At 39.1% G+C, this 24,393-nt stretch overlaps 2 protein-coding genes and 2 long non-coding RNA genes across 4 annotated transcripts in view; 1 reads left to right on the top strand and 3 right to left on the bottom strand.

The window, feature by feature from the left end:
• Positions 1-9,571, bottom strand: part of LOC146485312 (uncharacterized) — an 85,331-nt gene extending 75,760 nt beyond the window's left edge. Inside the window, exon 1 of the long non-coding RNA XR_014863460.1 lies at positions 9,492-9,571. This is a non-coding gene — a long non-coding RNA (uncharacterized LOC146485312). The remainder of the gene's footprint in view (positions 1-9,491) is intronic.
• Positions 1,766-7,924, bottom strand: LOC146485313 (uncharacterized). Its single transcript, XM_085103711.1, has 6 exons — positions 7,765-7,924; positions 6,761-6,829; positions 5,808-5,867; positions 5,180-5,235; positions 3,483-3,658; positions 1,766-2,208 (listed from the first exon to the last, which is right to left on the bottom strand). Exons 1-5 carry the CDS (start codon positions 7,838-7,840, stop codon positions 3,497-3,499), a joined length of 423 nt encoding a protein of 140 aa, XP_084959837.1. The 5' UTR covers positions 7,841-7,924; the 3' UTR covers positions 1,766-2,208; positions 3,483-3,496.
• Positions 3,665-5,014, top strand: LOC146485314 (uncharacterized). Its single transcript, XR_014863458.1, has 2 exons — positions 3,665-4,059; positions 4,507-5,014. It is a non-coding gene; the product is annotated as an uncharacterized LOC146485314 (long non-coding RNA).
• A 3,641-nt stretch (positions 9,572-13,212) lies between the features above and the next one.
• LOC146485311 (NFU1 iron-sulfur cluster scaffold homolog, mitochondrial-like) lies at positions 13,213-23,336 on the bottom strand. Its single transcript, XM_085103693.1, has 9 exons — positions 23,112-23,336; positions 21,331-21,472; positions 19,704-19,770; positions 18,905-19,019; positions 17,812-17,875; positions 17,635-17,674; positions 16,892-16,927; positions 16,373-16,471; positions 13,213-14,929 (listed from the first exon to the last, which is right to left on the bottom strand). Exons 1-9 carry the CDS (start codon positions 23,320-23,322, stop codon positions 14,849-14,851), a joined length of 855 nt encoding a protein of 284 aa, XP_084959819.1. The 5' UTR covers positions 23,323-23,336; the 3' UTR covers positions 13,213-14,848.
• Positions 23,337-24,393: the final 1,057 nt, after the last annotated feature.

Below are 24,393 nucleotides of genomic sequence, written 5' to 3'. Positions count from 1 at the left end.
TGTACTGGTAAAATACAATTTACGTGGGAGGAGATAAGTGAGTGAACAATAATTGGCCCAATTGAGTTCAATGAAATATGTGGCAGTGCTACAGAAATAAGCTAACAGAAAAAAGAAACCAGCCGACAACTTTATTCTTGTAGTAAGGTATAAATTGGCGTATACGTATGCAACTGAACCTACTAATTGGGTCGAGACATAGCTTGCGTAGCGGTCGTTTCCGTTTACAGTGTACTTTAAGAGTGAAAGACGCTCGAGGGCATTGGGCAAAAAGGAGCAAAAAAAGTTTTTTTGCTTCTTTTTGCCCAATGCCTCTGCGCGTCTTTCGTGCTCAAAGGAAACGGAAACGACTGCTAAACAGGCTATAGCCGATAAATGGCGATCGGTACGTGTAAAGTCGATCTGGTTTTCACTCGCGACGCAAGCACAAGCCTGAGAACAAGCATATTACTGAATGCTTATTTCACCGTGTTAAACGGCCTCGACGCAAGCATAAGCACAAACGCAGAGATCGAAATTTTCCCTTTTCTTGTGCTTGCGTCGCGTTCGTTTTCACCTTACATAACCTCTTATGCTTGTGCTTGTGCTTGCGTCTGTGTTTGCGTCTCCACTGAAAGCCAGGCTTATATAAGTTAGCCTTAGGAAACTAAAATGACGGTAATGCATTGCGCTCTTTGTAAAGCCTCGTGATTTGAGCATTTTACAAGAGTTCAAGTGCGACGACTGAAGACGTTTCGTTTGTTTGCAGGTTTATCGAAAATAGCCGAAAATGGATTGAACGTGGCGCATATTCTGAGCATGGGTGTTGATCAAATCATATGGGGATTCTTACGATTGGATTAAACAGAGTTCCGGGATAGAAGCACTCGAGGGTTTAGCAATGTTTCACTTTTAAGGTCGGGGCCCGGCCTAATACAGAAGTATGTATGTTTGCGCAGTTTATGGTTGTGCGAGAAAAGCAGATCTAAGCAAATGCTGTTGGAAATTGGGGATAACCAACCATCTTCCTGAGACTCTAAAAAGCTGTCACTGAATACATAACAATGTCAGTGTTGCTCTTTTATTTTCAAATTGAGGTTTAATTATGTCTAAAATTTGTAGCTGCTCCTAATTTTATTTTTGGAAACCATTTCAATAACCCTCGCTAAGACGTTCTTTTCCCGCATAGTTATAAACCGCACAAAAATACCATTATATTAGGAGATACCCGGCCGGTCATTCTCGACCCCAAAGCCTCTCGGCTTGACTACGTCATGTGCTAAGGGAAGACTCCAGGGCCAGTTGTTCAAAGCCCGATTAAGCTAATCCTGGGTTAACGCAAATTTTGACTCGAATTTAATTGCTAACCAATAAGGATTCTTCCAAAAGATTTTTGGCCCTCAGTTTTTCCTTATACTTTTCTTTATCTTTAGCTCGAAATTAGCCTTTCAAACCATTTTAGTAGCGCGATGAAAACCTCGGTTAACTTTTAATCGCGGACTAACGTTAATCGGCTTCAGTAAAAAAAAAAAAAAAAAGGTAAAACAAAATTAATTATTTTGTGTACAGTCTGGCTTGCCGCGGTTAGCTCTTCGCTATTTGCAAGCCAGCCTAGTTATGACTTAAGTTGTGAATGAATAAATAAAACTTGAAAACTTAAAAGCTTGGCTTTCGAACAAACAGGCCACGGAGTCTCCCGGACTAATCCGAGATACGCAGAACGAATGCGTAGTAGCTAAAAGAGGTACTGTCCTTAATTCAGTATCAGTAAACAAATAACAAACAGTTTTGCTGTTGCCTCTTTTATTTATGATAAAACGAAGTGTACAGCAAATGTTATGATAATATGAATACTAAGAGGATAGATCCTTGATCACAATCCTGCTCGATCCCTTCAATTACAATAAGGTGATAAAATTCAACTAGAGAAGTAGGAATTGATCAATAAAGCGTTGGAACGTGAGCAAAACGGACGTTGCGACATAAATGTCTTCATCAGGCAACAAAAACTGAGCTAGCTGTGCTAGGGTTTTGTACCCTCAAGAAGACAGTAATGTCGAAACGTCGGTGAGTTTTTTTTTTTCACGCTCCAACGCTTAATTTATCAATTCCAATTCCCTTAATTAAGCTACAACCCCAAAGTGCAACTAATGGTTAAGTGCCTGCATAATATGGAAATACCGCTTGTACGGTCAATGCTTGATTTGGTATTTCTTGCAGGAGGGGAATCTGAAAATGTCAAAAAGGAATGATAAGGGAAAAAAAAAACAATCAAAATACAGATCTTACATGAGTACTTTAAAAGAGGTCCGGCTATGTCTGGTATTTTTATTTATTTATTTATTTATTTATTTATTTATTTATTTATTTATTTATTTATTTATTTATTTATTTATTTGAAACTGTCAACTCCTAGAGCCGTGATGGGTAGGAAAGAGAAGTTGGAGGAATCAGTAGACTATAGACCTTTTTCATAAATGGTGGCCGCTAAATTATTCTTTTGTTTTCATGAAAATTAGCCTTACTAGCCTCGTCAGCATGTGCAAAATTCAAAAGAATTTTTACTCTGAAATGAGGTTAGTAGGGCTAATTATCGTATATTGAAAAGAATAATAAATCGGCCGCCATTTATGAAAAAGGTCTATTGGCCGCACCGAAACTTTTACCAGGGAACTGAACTCACTGCTAAGATAATCTGGAATCCCTAATCGTGGATAGGTAGTAGTGAGTAAATGATTGAAGACCTTAAACTACACTTCACAATAATGAGGCCAGGAAAATTTAAGACCAAAAAAAAAAAAAACAAAACAAAACAAAACAACAACAAAAACAACAAATTTTGAAAACGAAATTCAATTGCTACTGAGTGCCCAAAAGACTGATGCAGACCCAACACAAACTCGGAGTATTATGCCAGTACAGGGCCCGCGGAGCCTGTTTTGGAGGGGGTAAGGAAGGGGGGGGGGGGGGTGTAAAGCTAGAACGTTAGCGTTCGGGGGCATGCTGCCCCGGAAACATTTTAAACTAAAGTCTTCCGAAATGGCTAGAAATACATCTAAAACTGTCAATAATTTGGGCTCTTTGACGAACGTTGCTATCTTTCTTTTTTGCACAGTTCACTATTACAGCAAGCCGAAACTGAGCTAGATCGGTTTTCAGCGAACATTTGAACCAAACGCACAACTAGCTATTTAAATAAGACCGTCTGGTCTCGTTTATTATTTGAAAAGTGGGAAGCAGTTTGAATGTTGAAGTAGTTACAAATGGTCAAACACGTGGATAATTTTCATCGAAAGGTCGGCTTAATACCTTTTCACCTAGGGAATGGGTGGTTTGACGCGCTGTGTAGCCGGCTAACCGATGGAGTATTTGTCCGTACTTTAACTGCCATCATAGTGTTAATTTGACCAAAAATTTTCAAAAAAAGTCAAATGTTCGGGCGGGATGTTGGATTTGACTGACACATATATAACATATGGCATCATCTGATCATAAAAACAAACCTTTTATTGTCCCCTTAGCAATCTATGACTTTGTCTTCAGGCTTTGTGTGTCCAGCAGCATTGCAATACTTTTTGGCCACTGTCAGTTTGGTTTCTACGGGATTTCCTCCCTCCTCTTCTATCACCCAGCCTGTCCACTGGCACTGGGCTGGAATAGTCTTCTTTCCATCAATGCACTACAATTCACAGAAAAGAAAATGTTCAAGAACAACAAGCGTGCAAAAGTGACTTACTACTCAGGCCATAGTTCATTAAGTTTAATTTTAGAGCAGTTTTCAATTGAGTGTCGAAAGTAATTACGTATACGCGCGTCCTTGCTTTGGTTTTGTTTTACTCAAGCTCGTCCCCAGGGTCTCTCCTCTTCACATCCCAGGGAGCGAGAAGAGGAGAGACCCTGGGAACGAGGTTGTTGCTTTACTAGGCTATCTGATTGGTTAGCAAAACTCGCACCACTTTGTTAACCAATGAGAAGCAAAACCAAAACCAATCTGAACTTGGTCGCATGCGTCTTTCCGCGCTTGGCGCTCTTCAAGGGTTCCTTTTTAAGCAATATAAACGTTTTAAGCACATAAACTCTGTTTTTTTTTTTATAAGAACGTCTAATTTTGGAGCTGAGGCTGAACGTTCTTATTTTTTTGCGATTTGAGGCTGGAAACGTTCTCAAGATGTTCTTAAATTACATAATATACACTACATGTATTTTAGTAAATCACCGGACACGACCAGGAAACCTATCAAAGTGCATTGTCTGCTGAGATATGGTATCAAGAACTGCTGATTATGACAAACCGAGATGTGTGTCACCATTGTTAATGTTATACAAAACATGCCCTTAAGTATTTTGGTTAATTTACCTTTGTTACCTTGATTTTATTTACAGATTAGCAAAATAAAAACGTTCTTAATCGACTCTCAGCCTGAGGAATGTTCTTAATACGTTCTTAAAATTTTGGTTAATCTCAGCCTCGACGTTCTTATAAAAAAGGTTCTTATAAAAAAAAAAAATAAACAGAGTGTAGCCTAGCAAGCTGGTTGATAGAACAAATTTTCCGCCATCGTTACGCAGAAAGCTTGATTGATTTTTGACATTTATTAATGTGGTGAATTTGATCGTTTTTATTTATAAATTTAGGCGAATTTTCCAAGGTCTTCTTGCTGCACCATTTGGTTTCATATACACTCCGTTTTTCAAGGTTTTTTTTTAAAGAATCATTTTTATAAGAACGTCGAGGCTGAGATTAACCAAAATTTTAAGAACCTATTAAGAACATTCCTCAGGCTGAGAGTCGATTAAGAACATATTTAGTGTTTTGTTAATCTGTATATAAATCAAGGTAACAAATGTAAATTAAGCAAAATACTTAAGGGCATGTTTTGTATAACATTAACAATGGTGACACACATCTCGATTTGTCATAATCATCTTGATAGGTTTCCTGTTCACGTCCACATTGATTTACTGAAATACATGTAGTGTATATCATGTAATTTAAGAACATCTTAAGAACGTTTCCAGCCTCAAATCGCAAAAATATAAGAACGTTCAGCCTCAGCTCCAAAATTGGACGTTCTTATAAAAAAAAAAAAAACAAAACAGAGTGTAGGTCATAAATAGCACCACTTGCATAGCCTCATAACCCGCCTATTTAAAACCCTGGCCGCTGAAGGTTTTGACAAAGATTCAAACCAAAAAATACCTCTTGCTTCTTTCCACTTCCAAACCTGTAGATCACGACTGCTGGTACAACTTGAGCTATGTAATATAATAGACACATACAAAGGATTACAGAAGTTAAGCAACCAAGACGGGATCGCTCGGATTCATCGATTTTGTACATGCATTCTCTGACATACATTCGTGGAGTGATCTTTCCACGTATCTTTATTCCAGTTAAGTATAGCAAAAAAAGAAAGAACTTAACAAATCAGTGTATTAACTAACTCTGAAACCGATTCGACAGCGACAACAAGTTTGCAATGTAATGTTTGGCCAAGCTCATTATGAGGCGCCGTCTGTAAGCAGTAATAAAATTAATCACAATGACAATCGCAGCAAAATTGAAGTAACCGTTAAGTCCCATACAACTATTCTTTGTCTCATCACGCAACGGTCCTCTGGCATTGGGGGGAGCGTTGCGTGAGGAGACAATGAACTGCGTGGGAGGCTACTTTTAAGAAAGAGGGTCCTCTATAGATCAACTGCAACGCAAATCCCTGGTCTTTTATTAAAACTGGTTTTGACCGTATTTTCCAATTTTAAGGAATATACTTTGGGTGATGTATGAGTTATTACAAACACTGTCAGATCAATTAAAGTCAACTGACCTCCATCCATTATGATTCTGTCCAGTAACCAAGCGGTATCTCTGTAGACATCTGGGTCATCTGCAAACAGTTTTGAAAAAAATTTGGAAACGAAAGCAAGGATGTAAACTCGGCCAACAGGTCAGCGTTAAGTTAGCCCGCGAGGCTAGCTAGCGTTTCAGTGGAATTCTGTGCCTGTCTCTGTTCTTGACCGCGCGGATATTGTGAAGAGAGCCCGGCCTCCCCCTCCCCCCTCCCCCTCTTCCTCCGTTCTTTCCTCTCTCGTCCCAACTCCGCCTCTTCAAAGAGCAAAAAGAGCACAAAGCTCGACTGGAAGGCTTGCTAGAGTTAAGTGACCAAGCTACCTAACAGGCAACTAGGAGTCGTTTTCACTTTCCAACCGCTCTGTTTTATTACAAGCAAGGTTATAAAGGCCAATATCAACGTTTTAATCAGGCCGGCAGTGGGTTGTGGAAACCCGTATTAAACTAACTTTGCAGAGTGACGGAGTGATACTTCTGATACTTCTTTCATTCACACAACCAAAAGCGCCACGTGCGCGTGATTGGAGCCAGTTTGTCAGCCGAACAAAAAATAAAAAAAAGATAAGATAAAAAACAGTTTGGCACTGGAACTGTGTGATTCTACCGCCCTTTGAATTGTGCAAAGCCAATATTTGCAACGGAAACACCTCGCATAATAATTAGGCGTATGTATTGACATGGATCAAGTCCTCTCTTGCATGGATGAGATGTTTTGATTGCTGAGCATAATTTATGCTCATGTCATTATGAGTAGTTTTTGCTGAGCATAATTTATGCTCATGTATTATGAGTATTTTTGCTGAGCATAATTTATGCTCATGTATTATGAGTAGTTTTGGCGCGCGTCATGATCATAATTAATTTGGTTGGTCGAACGATTTTCAACGGTCATTTAAGATCATTGTTTGAAAGCAGAAACATTTTCCTTACCGTCATACTCGGGAATCAAACCTCTTTCCTGCAGCATTTCCGGTGTCCCCTCGTCATACTCTCGACGTTCTTTGAAGAAGAAAAAAAACAGTTTAACTCAACTTTATTTGGAAGTCATGTAATACTTGCCGGATGCTAATCATATGTACGTGGTTATTGACATGAATCCATTTTAGTAGAAATATAAACAGAAAGAAAATAACGTTTTTGCGATATTTGTTAATTGGCATTTTAGCTGTGGGACTCCACAGTTCAGCAAACGGCTTCTCAGTAATGGAAGAACAGAACCTCCTTAACAACCGGATCAAATCGGCGAAGATCTATGAACAGATCAATTTAGATACAATCCATTGCCTCCTTGTCTTAATAACCTCATATCATAAACGATATATATTCCAGCTCGAGTTAGTTTTAATACCGTCAATGGTATAGAATATTGTACTCTTTTTAAAGATAAACTGATCCCAACCGCATATTAGCCTTACTGTATCACTAACACTATGGGGTGATTTGTAAAATTAAACGTAAACGTAATAACTGAACCTAGAATGTTAATACACGTCAATTCAAAAATTTACACCTTTGCTTGTTTTCGCAATATTATTCTCTTTGTTACTTGCCGCTCACAACGTAATAGCTTAAGTCTCAATCTCATTGAAGTCAAGTCTTGTTGCTCGCGCGCATAGCTTAGATTAACGGTTGTAACGCCCTCCGCGCGCGCGCCTATCTTTCAGTGTAAATTCTGGACATAAATAAAACCCGGGAACGCAAAAACGGAGAGAGAAAAAAATTTTCACAAGATTTCATGGCGCATTCTGTGGTGTTATTTTTCACCTATTTAAGATCCAGCCAAAGCATGAGATACAGTGAAAGTTTGTTTTTGATAGCCTGCCGCAGCTTGACGGAGAACTCAGTCATTCTAACGAGCGCAAATTTCGATGCTGTTTATAGGTGTTGACCATGCAGCGTTCGAATATAATGATATAATTTATCAATACTTATACCTTCAATATTTTCGATGCGAAAGGCTGAAGCAACTGTAACCAACAGGAAAGCTACGGCGAACGCAAGCTTGGCCATTTCTTCTGGATCAACTGACTCCGTCACTCGCTTTGAACAACTGAACACACCCTCAAGTCAGAAAGGTACTAAATGAATAAATGATTTGCGCGCATGGATCTAAGTTGGCGCGCAAAATTATGCAACTAATTGCAGCTGAGCAAGCGCTCTAATTGGCTGTAGCTAATACATATAGATCTATTGATGAGATGTCGCTGATAAAACGGTCCAGTAAACACTGAATATCAGCCATCAATATAACGCACTTCAACGATCATTCTTATGGAATACACTTGCTAAAATTGGGCTATTTCGATTCTATAATTGCATTTTCAAATCCATTCAATAGGCCAGATCAAGTTCAGTGGAGCTGAATTGAGCTTGGAAGGATATCTCCTGTCATGTTCTGCCACGCATAAAGAATATTTTATTCATTATTTGTTCTCAAATATACGTAAAGACAATTATATGCATTGTATTGAACTGAAACGGTTGTTAGGTTTAATTCGCGTTCGGGTCATACTTTAACGTACTTGTATATAAACACAATGCTTTTTCAAACGAGTTTGTCTCACGTCCAACATACACATTAACTTTACAATATCTAAAAACTCTAATGAAAGCACACTTAAACAATGAAGACCCTAAGAGCAACGCACCGCACTATAATTTTGAATTTAACGATTATCTCCGAGCGATGCGGCTACTTAACAATTGTTCCTGCATTAGCACGCGTTGGATATGCGATGATAGATAACCAACGAGGCGCCGAGTTGGCTATAATCATCTCATGATCCAACCGAGCGCGAGTGGAATAATTATTAAATTAAAAACACCAAGAAATATTGCTAGATCTTGCTGACTTCACTTTGCAAGAACAACTAGAAGACAATTTAATGGTCTCTATTTCTCAGGCATGGTACAATGGCTCATACACCATGGCCGCTAAGCCAATTAAATTCCTACATACTTTATTTCAGTATATGGCATGCCAGTTTTAATAAATTCGATTATCACGCGTACGCATCTGCGCTATACGCCTTCATCTTGTCGGCGTAATACCATCCATGCGGAACACAACGCCGGGTTTATTTTGGTGGGTTCTCGGACCTTAATCGTATCAGAAATAAGGATTTGGCCGTAGATAAAATCTGCAGTCTTCTTCGGTAAAACCTCAGCTCAAAATTCGTAACACTGGAAAAACCAATTCCTAAATTGCGTTAGAAGCGGGGAAAATATGTTGTTAAAAATGCGAAAAAAAACAAGTAAACTCGGGATCAAAGTTCCGTTTCCTAAAATTTCCAGCAATTTCAATATTCTAGTTGGCTACCCCTGAAACGTTCATGATTTCAAATACTTGTTATTATGTGGACGGAATAAGAAAACTATGAAAACACACCTGTGTGGACGGACATGAAGTTATTGCCCGCCCGAGGGGGCCAACCGTGGAGGGATCGAGTTATTCCGCGGATTCAAGGATCTGCTGTTAGTGGCAGCATATTTACGCTGCCGAATACACACCCGCAACGTCGACCACGCCCCAGTAGTTCAAAGAGCGGATAACTTTATCCACTGAATAACTCGCTATCCATCGGAGGAAATGTACTGCAACCATTGCTTTTGGCAAATTTTTCCACACAATCTCATTCTTCAATTTGACATATGCTTCTACAGTCGGACCTCTATTGAGCGGCTACCAATTAAGCGGCCACCCTCCATTAAGCGGCCACTTTCCAAAGTCCCGAATTATTTGTTGGTAACTGTGCTGCATTGTTAAACAATAAAAATACGAACAATGTAGAAACTCACACTTGTATTATTTTATCATTGGTTTTCTTCGGTTTATCTATTGTTCGGTGTTGGAAAGTTATATAATATATGCTTTATTTACGGGAATATTCGAATCAAAGGGATAAAAATATTAAAAAGTTCAATGGTTTGTCCTTCTATTTGTGTTTTAGTGTAATGCTGATCTAGCTCTGATCAAAATAATGTTGGTTTCTCCTGGTATAAATTTGGTATATTCTGTTTTGGACTGTTTCTAATGAACTTTATCTTTCCGTCAAGAATGTTTGAAATTGGTTTTTCCTCAATGACAATACATTGTTTACATAAGGTCAAGCCGTAATTCATTGTACCTGACCTTAAGTTAACCTTTCGCTGGTATTTGCCTGGAAATGGCCATCCTTCTTGTTATTATCGTTTTTGAGTAAAGATATTCAGTGTTTCTTACCGAATCTATACCAGCCGATATCTTGTTGTTTAAGTTAGTTTTTACTGTATTTATTTTAATAAAAATAATTCTTCAATCTTTTCATTTGAAGGTGACTGCCAATGTCAACACTTTTTGTTCTGTAACCACGTACTGTATTTTTAATAAGATAGCTGAAAGTTGAAACACGTACACCTTAATTTATGGAAATAGGCGTGGACTTGTAGTACCGCCTTTCTTCTTGGAAAGTTGTTGTTTTGTAACAACAACACTGGACACTGCTTGAAACTTCATCCGAGTATATTACAAACTAATGATTGTCAATGTGTAACTTTTATCGACACAAATGTTCATTGTAATTTTTATATTTCTCCCGTTGCTTTATATTGGTCGGACTTATCGAAGAACCTAGTGAAAATCTCGAAAGAAAGGTACATTTTTCTTAATAAATAAAGGGAAGGTACCATTACCAATTCCAACACCAACCAATCATAGAAGGGCTTACGTTAGCCTATGTTAGTAGTTGACGAGTTCTTGACAGTAGGTTGTCAATCATACTCCAATCAACATAAAAGCAACGCGAGAAGTTCTTCGCTAGAGGATGTTGTAGCTGAGTAGTAGAGTGAACTTGTAAAATACAAGCAACCATTGAACCACAATTGTGTGTGTCTACTGAATTCAACTGGCTGAATTAACTGAGCTGATTCCCCTTGGTTAGACGAAGGTAGATCTAACAGTATTCGATACCTCTATTCAACAGCCACCTCTATTAAGCCAGGGGCACCCAACGATAGTTTTCTCTCAAATCCTTTGAAACGCAATTTTAGGCTATCTGGAATGCCTTTAAAGCTCTGTAGGTTCATTTCAGGGCGCGCTATAATATTTTTATCTGTTCGGTCATTCTAGGGGAACTTAAGTCTTTTCGAAAGTACTAGGGCACTTTTGTCCATTTCTCGAAAACTTCAGGTCTTATTTCCTTTCCGAAAATCTTAGCTGACCTTACTTCGGTACCCGAAACCAAATTTGTATCAATCCGAAAACATTAGGCCTTAAATTTCCCATTTCACGAACGTTCGAGGTGAAAATTCCCTGTAAGAAAACTGTAGGGGATTACGGGCCTTCCGAGCAGATAATTTACCGAAAAGATCCGTTGGGTGCCCCTGTTAAGCGGCCGCGGCCACGTTTTTGCTGTTGCAAGTTTAGTATTTATTGCTTTTTTACATCTTTTAAGCGGCCGGCAAATTAGCTTTTCAACCGAAATGGTTACAGATAATATGAAGGCGATAACAACAAGAACTGCAACTTAATCTCCACTATAATGACACCGATCAACTCCGACACTTTGCCCAGTTTCACGGTTACCAGGACCTTGCCCTATCTATCGGAAAGGCAAATGACTTTATCTGCTCGTTACAACTCCGAGCTAGCGCTCCACAACGGCAAACAACAGTGACGGATTATTTTAAATAAATCGTCCGTGAAATATTTCGAGCTAAACTTTTTACCGACTGTTGATGCAAAAAAAGCATAAGGGACCTAAGAAATTTGATGTTTTGTTACATAGATTTGCATATTTTTCTGTACATACTCTACACTAAAAAAATACTGTAGTTATCGACTACATGCTCTCCGTGTTAGAGCTAGCACTTTGCACGGACTTGAAATGCGCAAATATAGGGCACTTAATGTGCTGTGAAAATGATTTTTACATTTATCTTCACATATGTTCACTTTTCAACAAGCGTTTTGCTATATCATGAGGCAATAAAATTAGGTTTACTGCCATTTCTACCCAATTTGTATTGTACCTTTATTAAACGGCCAACCTCTATTAAGCGGCCAGTTTTCAAAGTCCCCGAGTGGCCGCTTAATAGAGGTCCGACTGTACTCTATTCCCAAATTGTAGGACTATAGTGAAATTCTTGCACACATTTTCTGTCGGATAGCGAACTATCCAATAGAAAAAATTACCCCGCCCAACTGAGGCCAGACCGTCAGCGCAATATCGTCCCCAGAGCCCAGTCCCCTCGTTCCCAGGGCTTTTTCGCCCAGCAACGAAGTTCCGATGGTCCCAATCACCCAGCCACCCAGGGAGGTGTAGAGGTTAAGGGAGGGGGGGGGGGGGAGGGTGGGGAGTTGAAAGGGGCACTCCCTAGTATGAACTATATAAACATAGGGAGTCCACTCGAATTAAAAGGGTTCGTTTGCTTGTTTGTTTTTTTCAACCGTTTTCGTTCGAATATAGGTACAGATATTTGACCAATGTTATCCGGGTATAGATTTTAAAGGGTAGGCTCGAAACCGGGCATCGATTTTAGAAGCCGCCGGGTCACAAGTGACGTGGGTAAGAGCGAAACTTACTACAGAACATACACGTAATTACGGGAAACATAGGGCTCGAGTAGTCGAGCAGACTAGTTTCCTACAAAAAGCAGCATTTTAACGACATTTGAATAAAATTATCGTGTTAAGGGTACGTAGAAGAAGAGGTTGGAAAAAAAAAAAACGGCAGTGAACAACAAACCGGTCGAGTTTTATTCAAATATCAATAAAATGATGTTTTTTTTTTCTGAAACTAGTCTGCTCGAGTACTGGAACTCTATGCTTCCCATCGCAGACCTTGTAATACGGGAGGCGAGATGGGAGACTAATGTCTCGTAATTGCTAGATGTAAATGTTATGGTGTTTATACCCACGTGAAAACCTGGGCATACGCCTAAAAGCACAAGCATAAGTGTACAAAGATTTCATTTTTCTTACGTTTTCGCTTATGCCTATGTTCAAGGTGGTCCCTATAACGGCTCAAGGAAAGAGGTATGAAATTTGGTGATGGCTCTCTCCAAAGTCGGGGAGCAGCGGCATTAGTTCACAAGACAAGAAATCACTGCGTGGAATTCTCAGGATAGGATGGCCCGGACGCTATATCCTTTGATTGCATCATCATCATCATCATCATCATCATCATCATCATCATCATCATCATCATCATCATCATCGATAATACCACGCATATAATTATTTCCGAAGAGGTTTTATTTTTTTTAATGCCGCATGAACAGGCTTCAACATTTATATTTTTAATGGCATAAATTTTACAGATGTATAAATCTTTAAAATAAATACACTTCTCTTAAGTTGCGAATTCGCTTTGTAAAGGAGGAAATTACCAAATCAACAAATCAATCTAATAGTCTTGCTGTTCATTATTCAATATAAGCAAATCAAACTGCTTACATGTATAAACATTATATTTTTTTGTTTCTAACAGATAGTATTCTCAGATTCCTCTTTTTTAACAGAAAACAAATATATATATACAGACAAATACTGATAATCCTTCGTCACTTTAACCAAATGGTGAAATTCTTATATTATAAATTCAAGGCTGTTGCCTAACAAACATTTCAAGGGGCCCAGAAGGCCAAAAGCCAAAATGTTAGGAGCCCAACAAGTGAAGTGTTAAGTGCTACTACAAAAAAAGTTAAGCGCCCAGAGCATTTTCTTGGGCGTGTCAAGCTACCGAGCTGCGGTAAGGCAGCAGCCTTTATCATAATTGAATGAAAAAGCATCAGGAAGATGCCATCAAAGATTTGTTTGTTTGTTTGTTTTTTTTATACAAGAAAAAAGATCAACTGGGGGGGACAGCGTTCAACTTCAAATGTTTACACGATTTCCTTGGTTGAAATGTTTGAACGCGGGAGTGTTCTCTTTACGCCAATGGAGTTTGAGCCAATCACAAGAGACAGCGCAGTCCATCAAGGAAATACGCCAAGGATGGTGTGCTCCCACTCGTGCATTGACGCTTTTTTCTTCTTGTTCAATAGGGACCAGAAGCAGCGAGGACAAAGACGGCAACAAGAACGTCAGAAAACAATAGTTTTGATTAGCAAAACACTGGCTCTGCACGTGCGTTATACACTTTAGTCAGGGGCCGATGAGAACTCATGGGCTCCTGCCACATTCATTGTTTTATTGAGAACGTAAACGCATGATAATTAATTTTCTTTCCTCTTTGTGAGCTTTAAAGCCGCCTCTAAGGACGTTTGCTCCTGGATAGTTCAGCCGCATTACACAAAATGAATGAGTAGAAATTATCGCGAATTTATTCCGAAAACACCAATCTAATTTTTAAGTTCCGTTGTAGTTGGTTCGTCGTCGTCTTTGCTTAAGGTCCCTGATAGCTCATGTGGGAACGGAAACATTGCTTTGAGTGATTTTCAATCGAGTATCGAAAGCAATTTTGTGACTGCTCTGGTTTCGTTTACTATGCTTTGTGAATGGCAAAAAAAAAAAAAAAAAAAATCGTGCGCCACTTTTATAAGTTAAACCACCACCAACTGGACTTGTTCGCAGGCGTTTTTCCGCGTTTCACGCAATTTACCTAATGTACTTGCTTTAAGTTCTGATTGCTTAATTGGGTCGTTTACATTCCTTGGGAATAGTCAGAGGTAATTTTGTTTTAGTTTCATGAAACTTGATTGAAAACCACCCTAAGTTCTGAGAACGATACAGCTTCCTTGTAGGCTGCAGAACAGGCATTATTTTGTTGAGTTTTTCAGGCGAGTAGAGACGAGCGTGGAGCGCGACGGGAGTTGCTCGAGATAAGCGCGGAGCGCAAGTCACGCGCAAAGGGAGGGGCACAACTCAAAATAACGCCTGTTCTGCAGGCTACTTCCTTGAGGTGGCTTGTAGTTATATACTAACCACCACGATTCGATTAACGCTCAGTTTTTCTGAAAGATAACAACATCTTTTGTTGACATGGGTGCTTCTTTTGTTCTGCTGCACTGGAGACTTGTGTGTCCACTTTGATTTGGCTATGAGTCGTTTGTTTCGCCAAGTTTTGCTTCCAGTTTATTAAATTCTGTTTTGTTTACCTCGTCCACTTCATCTTCAACCTGAAAAGCGAAGTCAAAATGGGTCAAACAACAGAAACAATTACTTACTAACAACAGAACTAGCGACAAAAACAAACACAAAGACAAAACTAATCAAAGCCGTAGCCCTTCCCTTCCTCTTGAAAAAAAGATAGAAGGAAAGGAAGGAAGGAGATAGGAAGGGAAGAAGAAGGGGAGAAGGGAAGGAGGGATGGAGGGAAATAAGGAAGTAAGATGGGAGGAGGGAGGGAATGTGCACAGCTTTAATATTTGTCAACTAGCAACAACAACAACAACAATAATAAAAACACAACAAACCTAATGATAACAGTAGCCCTTCCTTTCCCACACAAAAAAGGTAGGGGAGGAAAGGAAGGAAGGAAGGAAGGAAGGAAGGAAGGAAGGAAGGAAGGAAGGAAGGAAGTGAGGAAGAAGGGAGAGAAAGGAGAGAGGAAGAAGGGAAATAAGGAAAAAAAGATGGAAGGAGGGATGGAATGTGCACAGTTTTAATGTTTGTTGATGTTGTTGTTACAAACAAAATTGAAAAAACTAGGGACAACAACAACAATAACAACACAAAGACAAAACTAATGATAACAGAAACCCTTCCCTTCCCGCACAAAAAAGCGAAGGAGGTAGGGAAGGGAGAAAAAAAAAGGCAAAGGGGAGAAGAGAAGGAAGGATGGAGAGATGGAGGGAGGGATCAAGGAAAGAAGGAGGTAGAGGGGGAAGTGAGGATTAGGAAGGGAGGAAAAGGGGGAGAGGGAAGAAAGGATGGAGGGAGGGAGGGACGGAGCAAGGAAGGAAGGAGGTAGAGGGAAAAGGGAGGAAGGAAGGGAAGAAGAAGGAGAAGGGAAGAAAAGGATGGAGAGAGGAAGGGAGCAAGGAAGGAAGAGGGTAGAGGGGGAAGGGAGGAAGGAAGGGAGGAAGAAGGGGGGGGGGGGGTGAGGGAAGAAAGGATGGAGGGAGGGAGAAGGGAGAAAAGGAAGGAGGGAGGATATACATTCCCCAACTGAGCCCTCCTACTCATTCACCATTCAACCCTCATGTCCAGGCTAAACAATCAAACCTTTTCCCCAACATTGTGCGGGAAGAACATAATATTTTGCTGTTTAGCCACCTCTATCAACATTGCATTTAAATGACTTTCCATGTTTCATCCAATATTCTGTGTCACGAGTGTTTGATCATTTAGCAACTTCTGTCCACCCGACAAAGTTTGCATGTGCGGAAAAAACGCATCCAATCAGAAGCAGAATCGTGCGACCTCTCAACTAGACATGTCATAATTTTAGTGGTGATGTGCAAAAAACATTATGTGGGCTCACTTTGTGTGATGTTTAGTTAAACAAACATGGTTTGCCCGTTTAGCCAGGGCTTTAGGGATCATCAAGCCGTGTCTCTGTTACACAGTAACAAAGACACCCACAACGTTTGTATTATATTAGAGCAAAAATTTATTACCTGCTCCACTGAGACAACCTCAGGGATGTAAAACTGCATCATGTTTTCAATACCATTCTTTAGAGTTACAACTGAACTTGGGCAACTAGAGCAAGCGCCCTGCAAAAGTCAGTGAACAAGGTAAATCCTAAATGTTAGAACAGTAGATAGGTATCATGGGTTTTCCCATGACTTGTGATTCTCTCAAACTCAACAACAGAACCACTGTACATATATCCTGATGGAGTCACCACACTATTAAGTGCACTGTATAGTGCTGTCAGGCATGTACATGTGAAAGAGTGAGTGCGTCTCTGTAAACAAACAGGTCCGCAGCACGTGCACAGCACTACCAACATGTTTGCAATGTGTACCTATTTTTTATCTGATGCAACTCTCCATACACTGCACGAGAACATACATACAATTACATGAGCAATGAATAGCACACTGTGCAGCTGTAACTTCAACAACATACTTCACCACAGTGATATTATACAGTGTATGGGATTATGTGAGTTCACTATGAATTCAACTGACCTGTAATTTTAACTTGACAACACCATCGTGGAAACCCTGCAGAAAACACGCAAAAATATTTTTAGCGTTTGTTACATGTAGGCCTGTGGTCTGTGATGTTACCTATTTGTAAGTATACTGGTATGGTGATTGAAGGGTTTTGGGCAAGTCTAGGGATATAAGCACATGTCATACATGTAAGAATGTAGTTGTATATTAAAATTTTAAGAAAAATGCAACATACATTGTTGTATACATGTACAAGAAATAGCTTAATAATATTACCTTTCTAGAAAATGCTAACCTGCAAACAAGCTCTCCCCCCCCCCCCCCTCCCCCTTCCTGGCTCTTGACTCTCCCCCAAGAGCTTGCTCACAGACTAAGAAAATGCAACAACCTAAGCAAAGGAGATACAGATCATTGACTGATTCCTTAAACTACCAATGCTTTACTTGACTTGGTTCAGTCGAGCCTCAGTACCTCTTTGGTGTAGGTCAAAGCAATAATCAGTACCTCTTTGGTGTAGGTCAAAGCAATAAGCCCTTTCTTGTTCACTTGCCATTTTACTCAAAACATGCAAGTTACTTTCTTAGTTTATACATGACAGTGACAGTCGGTCTCAACATTGGGCTTTTTTTTAAGGCCAAAAATGCATTTACACACCTCTTGTTCGAAACCCTTGAATTATAAGAACAGACCAGTTCAATAAATCAACATAATAGACATTGACAAGTACATATATTATACTGTAACTTTGTACAAACCTTGAAAATTATATCTCCACCATCTTCTTGGACTGTAGGTCTGCAAACAACAATAATTCATACTCTATTACTAATACTGTACAGTTATAACTACTAAAAACAAAGTCATAAAACTTTAAAACAACACATGCCTTGTTTACAACTATTTTTTTTAAAAATAAAATTCAGTATAAGTACCTTATTCTTGTTTCCAGCAACTCTTTGATCATTGCAACAGTTTCATCATCATCAGGGTTAATTGCTGTAAAATAATTAAATGAATTCAAACATACTACATGTAGCCATATCTAACAAAACCCAGTTAGTATGGGTATATACTGACAACGACATCCAACCCATCACTGCAAAGTCATAGTATTGGACCAAACTATGTATTGTTTTATTTGCATGGCTTATTCATGAAGTTTTGCGCCTTCAGGACAGTTTACTCTTTAGTATTGAGAGTTGATTTGCCAGCTTTATTCTTCAATTTAATTGTGGGTAAATAGGTTATCATGAGATAATGCTGTGTAGAGTTCCTCACATGTTCTGACACCTGGTTTGCAGGGGCTTTTGATTCATTACGGTGTGCTTGTTTGTGGCAATTCATTTCCCCAGTTGTATTTCCTTACTCTCTACTCAATTCTTCCAAGTCATCTGCTACCAGCCAGTGCATCTCCTTTGGCACAGTATAAACTATGATGAATTTCCCTGATAATTATATCCTCTCCCACTAATCGTATCAGTGTGACACAGTGCTGGGTGGTTGCCGCTGACAGGGTTGCCATGGTTATGCACCTTGCTTGGTTTATTAGTGTCCCACTGTGTCATAATGTGTTAGATTCTTTTGTGTGCATGCTTCAATGTAATTTACACAGTTTCAATGTGATTTACTATTCTAGAAAGGTGTTATAGCGTGACCAGTTGTAAGGTGTAGCATCGCAGTCACAATCTCTGGTATTAATTAAAAGGCTCTTCTTCGAGTTTTACAACGTTTTCCTGTACTGTTATAACACAGTGCACCAGCAACCTTTGAGGCACCAACTACTTAGCTCATTGATCAGTGATTACATGTAGTTAATACCCGAGCTAAAGCAATCATGTTGCAGCTTCCTGTCACTGATGTCCATTTTGTTTGCCTAGTTTACTAAACATGTTTGGTTGATGTGAAATTAATGTGGCACTAATATATTGCATTAAGTATTCTATAACCTGAATCCTCACCACCCACCCCTCCCCCCTAAACTAAAGGCCCTCTAAGGAGTTTTGTGTGGTATTTAAATTATTGTACCTGTATCGCTGGCAGGTTGCTCTTCAGTAAGAATTGGAATATTACTGGCAAAGAAGTCCATTATGGAGGCAAATATGTCTGGTTTTAAGACAGACCAGTCAGCTTCCTCTTCAACCTAAGAAAGAAGGAATTCAAATGCACCCTCAAAAAACTTTACAGCTACATGCAACTTTAAATACACAAACTAACCCTAAACTAATACTTCAGTTAGTTTAATTTTCAAACAAACAAAAAACCTGAATTTTTTGAAAGTAGAAACATTACAGTTTCAGTAACAATCCACAAACCTAGACTTCTTTCTGGACACAGTCTCAGTCAGATTACTACTTAAAACAGATATCATTAGCCTGTCCTAGATCAGTAATATTACATGTAATTTGGTTTCCAAGATTTGCTAGCAGAATTGTGAGTTAACAGCATTGAGAGCCCTGGAGAGGGAGGTACTGAAATGACACTGTGCAATCAGTATAATTAGGTAGGCCAGGATGGCTGTGTTTCAAAGAAACCTAGCTGTCTTGTTTATGTAGCTCAGTTGGTACAGTGTATTTTTTTTAGGCTTTCTCTTTGCAGCTGCTTAAATTGCTTACATGATATTACTGCAATTGGGTCCCTCATTTATCTACTGAAGACAGTCAGTATAAAGTTGAAGGTGGTTATTAAATTTCTCCCCAAAGAAGATACTGTATAATTGTCTTTGAGTGTTATTAATCCAGGAATGATTTCAATTAAAAGTCACTCAGTGACAAATTAAGCCAGGAATAATTTTCTTGGAACTGAAATTCGGCAAATAACCTCTCACCTTTGTGACTGTGATGAAATCTGGTCCAAACATCACGCCCTCCACACCATTAATTTTGAAAAGATTCCTGGGGGAAAAAAGCCATAACTTAATTTTAGTGATAACTACACCTAAATGAGTATAATGTCATGGTTTAAACTTGTTGCTAGGTTTCCTACTTAATCCGTTTGACTTTTATTTTCCTTTATAGTTCTGCTTGAAGCAATAGCTGACTGCCAATTCATCATGAAAATACATGTAAGAACTCATTTTAAAATGCTCTCCAAAAGGTGGTGGGCAAGGGACTGGCCACCTACTTCAAATCTTTTTGAAAGCCCTGGAATACTCATGAATGGAAATTAGTGATCATGATACTAGACTGCAAGCAGTCCCTTTCTGGTTAGTTGAGATGGTGTGCTCATAGCGCAGCGAAACTGGAGCGAGGAGAAATAAACGAGAAGAGACTGGGGGAGAGAAGGAAAAGAAAGGGACTGCGCTCTTAACTGTAACAAACGTGTTTGAATTCCGCGTTGCCCCAGTAAGGGAAAATTCCGATTAGTCCATAAACAATAGCTGCTGTCAAACAAGTTTGATGTGTAATTAACCTCTTCACACGTTTGATGTCAACACTTCAGATCACTAGGAAAATGGCTTCAGTGAGAGAGAGTAGCAGCGATGTGTTTGTAAATTTAAGCGATCAACTCCGCGGCTAAGTTCTAAAAGAGGAACAGAAGCTAGCAGTAGAAGCGCTTTCTCGGAAAATATGTAATGGCCGTTTCTTCCCACTGGTTTCGGGAAATCCATTATTTATCAAAGCTTCGACTTTGCCAACATGGCCTCGATTGTGGTTGTTGTTCAGTTTTGCAGTATTTTCCAAGACCAGTTGCAGTCAAAAGACTTTGGTTTAAAAGCAGTTGCCTTCAAGAAGGTCCCACAATTATTTAAAGACATTTGTGCCAACAAGTACATGTACAATGTAACTTTCGCATCCGCGCGGAACAAGCTTTGTCGGCAGAATTCACCGCAGGATGCTTTAAAATGATATAACAACAGCTTTCCAGTTGTTTTGAGCCTACTCTTAATTACACTTAGGGCGTTTGTGTTGTCGATTTCTTTTACTCTGAGCCCTGAAGAAAAATTCGAATTTTGGCCTTTTCAAAGAAGCTCGGCGATTATGTTGCAGGTTAAAATGAATCCCAGGTTAAAATGATTTCAACCTAGGTTGATTTGTATTTTCCTTTGTTAAGGTTGGGTAATTTACATCTGAAACAAAGGAAAATACAAATCAACCTAGGTTGAAATCATTTTAACCTGGGATTCATTTTAACCTACAACATTATTATTCCCCTTCGCTCCTAATGTTCTGGCCCGTTGTTCTGGTCATTGAATAACAATGCGGAGTTGTTATCTATTAGCTGTCATTTTTAATTGGACTTTTAATGGGTTTAACGAATTGTGGGCGGAGTTACCCTGAACACATCTGTTACAGCTAAGAGCGCAGTCCCTTTCTTTTCCTTTCCCCTTTTTTTCCGCCTCTCCCCAAGTCCCCTTCCGCTCGTTCGCTCTAGTTTTTTTTTGCGCTCGGCTATTTCGCATGACCTCTCAACTATCCAGAAAGGGACTGCTTGCAGTCTATCATGATACCTACCTCGCTAATGGAGAGGAATATGCTGACTGGGCATTTGGAAAGTTGACTGTGCCAGACTCTAACACCTGCTCTCCAGGAACAAACTTCAGACTGTTTGGATTGGGTGTTTCTTGTACTTGGATAAACATGGTCCTCATATTGGCTGGAATGAAAGATTTAATAAAAAAAGCAAGCTTAATTCTACAAATTGGCTTCTAAGGGTCAAAGAGGTCCCATTCAGGCATTTCCCATCTTGAAAATGCACCCAAGATACACACTGTATTTGAACTTCTCATACAGAATGGAAGAATGAACAACGTCTGAGTGGGGGTAGAATTAAATAATTTGAGAACAGAATAAGTTGCTTTGATAGTAGGGGTGTGTAATCAGGTGCAATGCCACCCTCTAAAAGAAACCACAAAAAAAAAAAAACCAACGTATGAACCCATGCAAAAAAAAAGCTTTACAAAATTGGGGTTGAAGGGCATTCACAATCATGACCAACTTGTGACACTGATGCATGCTCTTGACCACAGCTCAATAAAATCTAGTAAACCAGTCAGCTTGCATTATTTTGATTGGCTGAAATCACGCGGCGGCCTTCACTGGCTGTTTTGTCTTTTCCACAGTAAAGCACTCACACTTCAGAAATTAAGTGGGGGGTGATAAAATAACTAAACCCCTCTCCAGCTTGCTGGTATTTATCACATGATAATGTTCTCGGCTTAAAGATTGTCCTCGTAATTTCACAGTTGCCTTTGAAGCTTTGCTTCTCAGGAAATTGCTCATTTTTCTGACAATCTTTCAGCATTGGGCATTAACCTCCTGTGTACCAGCTGCCTATGGGGGTTAGTTAATTATTTCCCACAGAAAATGAATAAAAGGTCCTAGATTGATCACTGAAATGTATGATCATGTAGGTGAGAGGCAGGATGAAAGATTTAATAGATAACAAGGTCATTCTTCTTCAATTTAGAAATTAAGCCTGTAGCATGTACTTCTTGCATACACTGTTTGAATTCATTACAAGTAAGCTTACCATTTACACCATTCATGGAACAAAAATACAGTCCAATTTATCACAAATTTAACTGAACTCAAAAGTTATTGTAAATCTGCACAGAAGACTTCAAGTTTTAATAATCTTTAAGATACATGTAGGCTTACGTGTAAGGCACTGAAAGTACCCACAGTAATTCCCAATTGAGCAGTTAACTGTTGGAAACTTATACAGCTTTGAGGCAGGGCTTTGCCAAAACCGATGCATTTGAATTTAGCTAATGTTAACAGAATTTATTTAGTGGAGTCGTGGAATGCTTAAACTTACTATTATTGTTTTACTATGATTGGTTTTTCTTTATTGTAATTTGAATAAGTGTGAATAAATAAACTTGAACTTCAGCTTTACCATCAGTTTGTATGCTCTGAGTTACTGACAAGGAACTAATTCTTTCGATTTACGAGTGCATAAATTTCTTATATTTATAGTAATAGTATATTGTCATGGACCTCTCTTGTGTAATTATTTGTATTATTTAGGGTGTACACATTGATGTGTTTTGTTCTCCTTTCTGTTTTTGTTCGAGGGGAAAGGTGGTTCGTCTGATCGATGAGAACGGGGTTTTGTGCGTCGAATGTGACTCTTCGTTATATATTATATATACACACCATCCTTGTGACAATTATTTGTTTTATTTAGTTTTAATTATGTCTTTAGTTTCTTCCTTTTGTGTATGTGTATCCGTGCGATAAATTGTAATAAATAAATAAGCTTAAATAACCTTCATACAGCTCAAGCTTACCTAGAAGTGGAACAAACACATTTTGCGGAGGCAATAGGCGAGAGTTCCGCGACACCATAAAGCCAGGTATCATCCCATCTTTGTTTCCAGACAGAGTGCTCCATGTATAATTCCTCTTAACCTGTTTACCATTTTGAATCCCTCCTCTGGCAAGCAAGAGCATTCGTAAATTTCTCGAGACAAACTTTGAATGACGCAAGTTCGCCGCCATCTTTGTTTTCCCGAGAGCCGGGTTCCTTTTGGCCAGCGTCACGGAACTCTCTCAATAGGTATGTGGTGTAACTATCATCAATCATAGCAAACCACTGGTTACGGTTGTAGTCCAAGTTTAAAATAGCTTGGTTTCAATGGTATCTTCTTATTGTTCTCAGTTATGGTAATGAATGATACCAGAACACTATACTTTGAGACCTATGATAACGCAGTTTTAGTACATTTAAGAATTTTCAGTTCTCAATTGGAGCTCTACAAACAACAAGGCCATAACAGCGTAGTTTTAAACACAGAAGAAGTGATAGAAGAATAATGAGACGAGAAGTGCTACCTGTCAGTACATTTTTTAGGCGATCACTTGATTCACGACATAAAAGGCAACCCCGACTTCCGGTTTCCATTCTGCAATCTTACTTATCAATAACTGATGCACATTTCGCGACGAAATCTTTGGTAATGTATTTTATGCCTGCCAACTTTTTCTGAGTCAAACGAGTGAGATTTTTGTCTGGTCATGACCGGGATTTCCGAAAACGTCCGAGCCACTTCTGAAGATTTCCGACGACTTTCCGAAGACTTCCGAACAGTACCGAAAATGTCCGACGATATTCCGATGACCTTTGAACACTTACGACTCACACGGATTGTAGACATTTGAAAGCTTTTGCGATTGTTATAAAGAGCAAAAAATTAATACATAACAAATCTGAAATGAAATGAAGATTTTTTTGAACAACTCGTCCGGATTTGTGAGTTAGGCGCGAGATATTGTCCTTGACGCGTGAGATCGATGTCTCTAGTTTCCAGGCGTGAGACTCACGCATAATGCGTGAGAGTTGGCAGGTATAGTATTTTAAAGTTACCTTACGCTTGGCATAATCAACGACGTTTAATTTATTGTCATTATCACTGTTGTTTTAACGCAACAGCACGTCAAGTTTTACCGTATGTATGTCACACAGGAAAATTGGAAAAGACGATTTTTAGCGCAATCTGTGAGGCGCAGAAAAATTGAGGCGGTGTAACATGGTGTTTGATGGATTTTCATCGTAAATTTCGTTTGCTTTAG

This window comes from Pavona decussata, unplaced genomic scaffold (genome assembly GCF_977016875.1).
Source record: "Pavona decussata unplaced genomic scaffold, jaPavDecu1.1 SCAFFOLD_27, whole genome shotgun sequence".
NCBI classification, from domain to species: domain Eukaryota; kingdom Metazoa; phylum Cnidaria; class Anthozoa; order Scleractinia; family Agariciidae; genus Pavona; species Pavona decussata.
The sequence above is the reverse complement of the archived record's forward strand: the minus strand, read 5'-3'. Positions and strand labels throughout refer to the sequence as shown.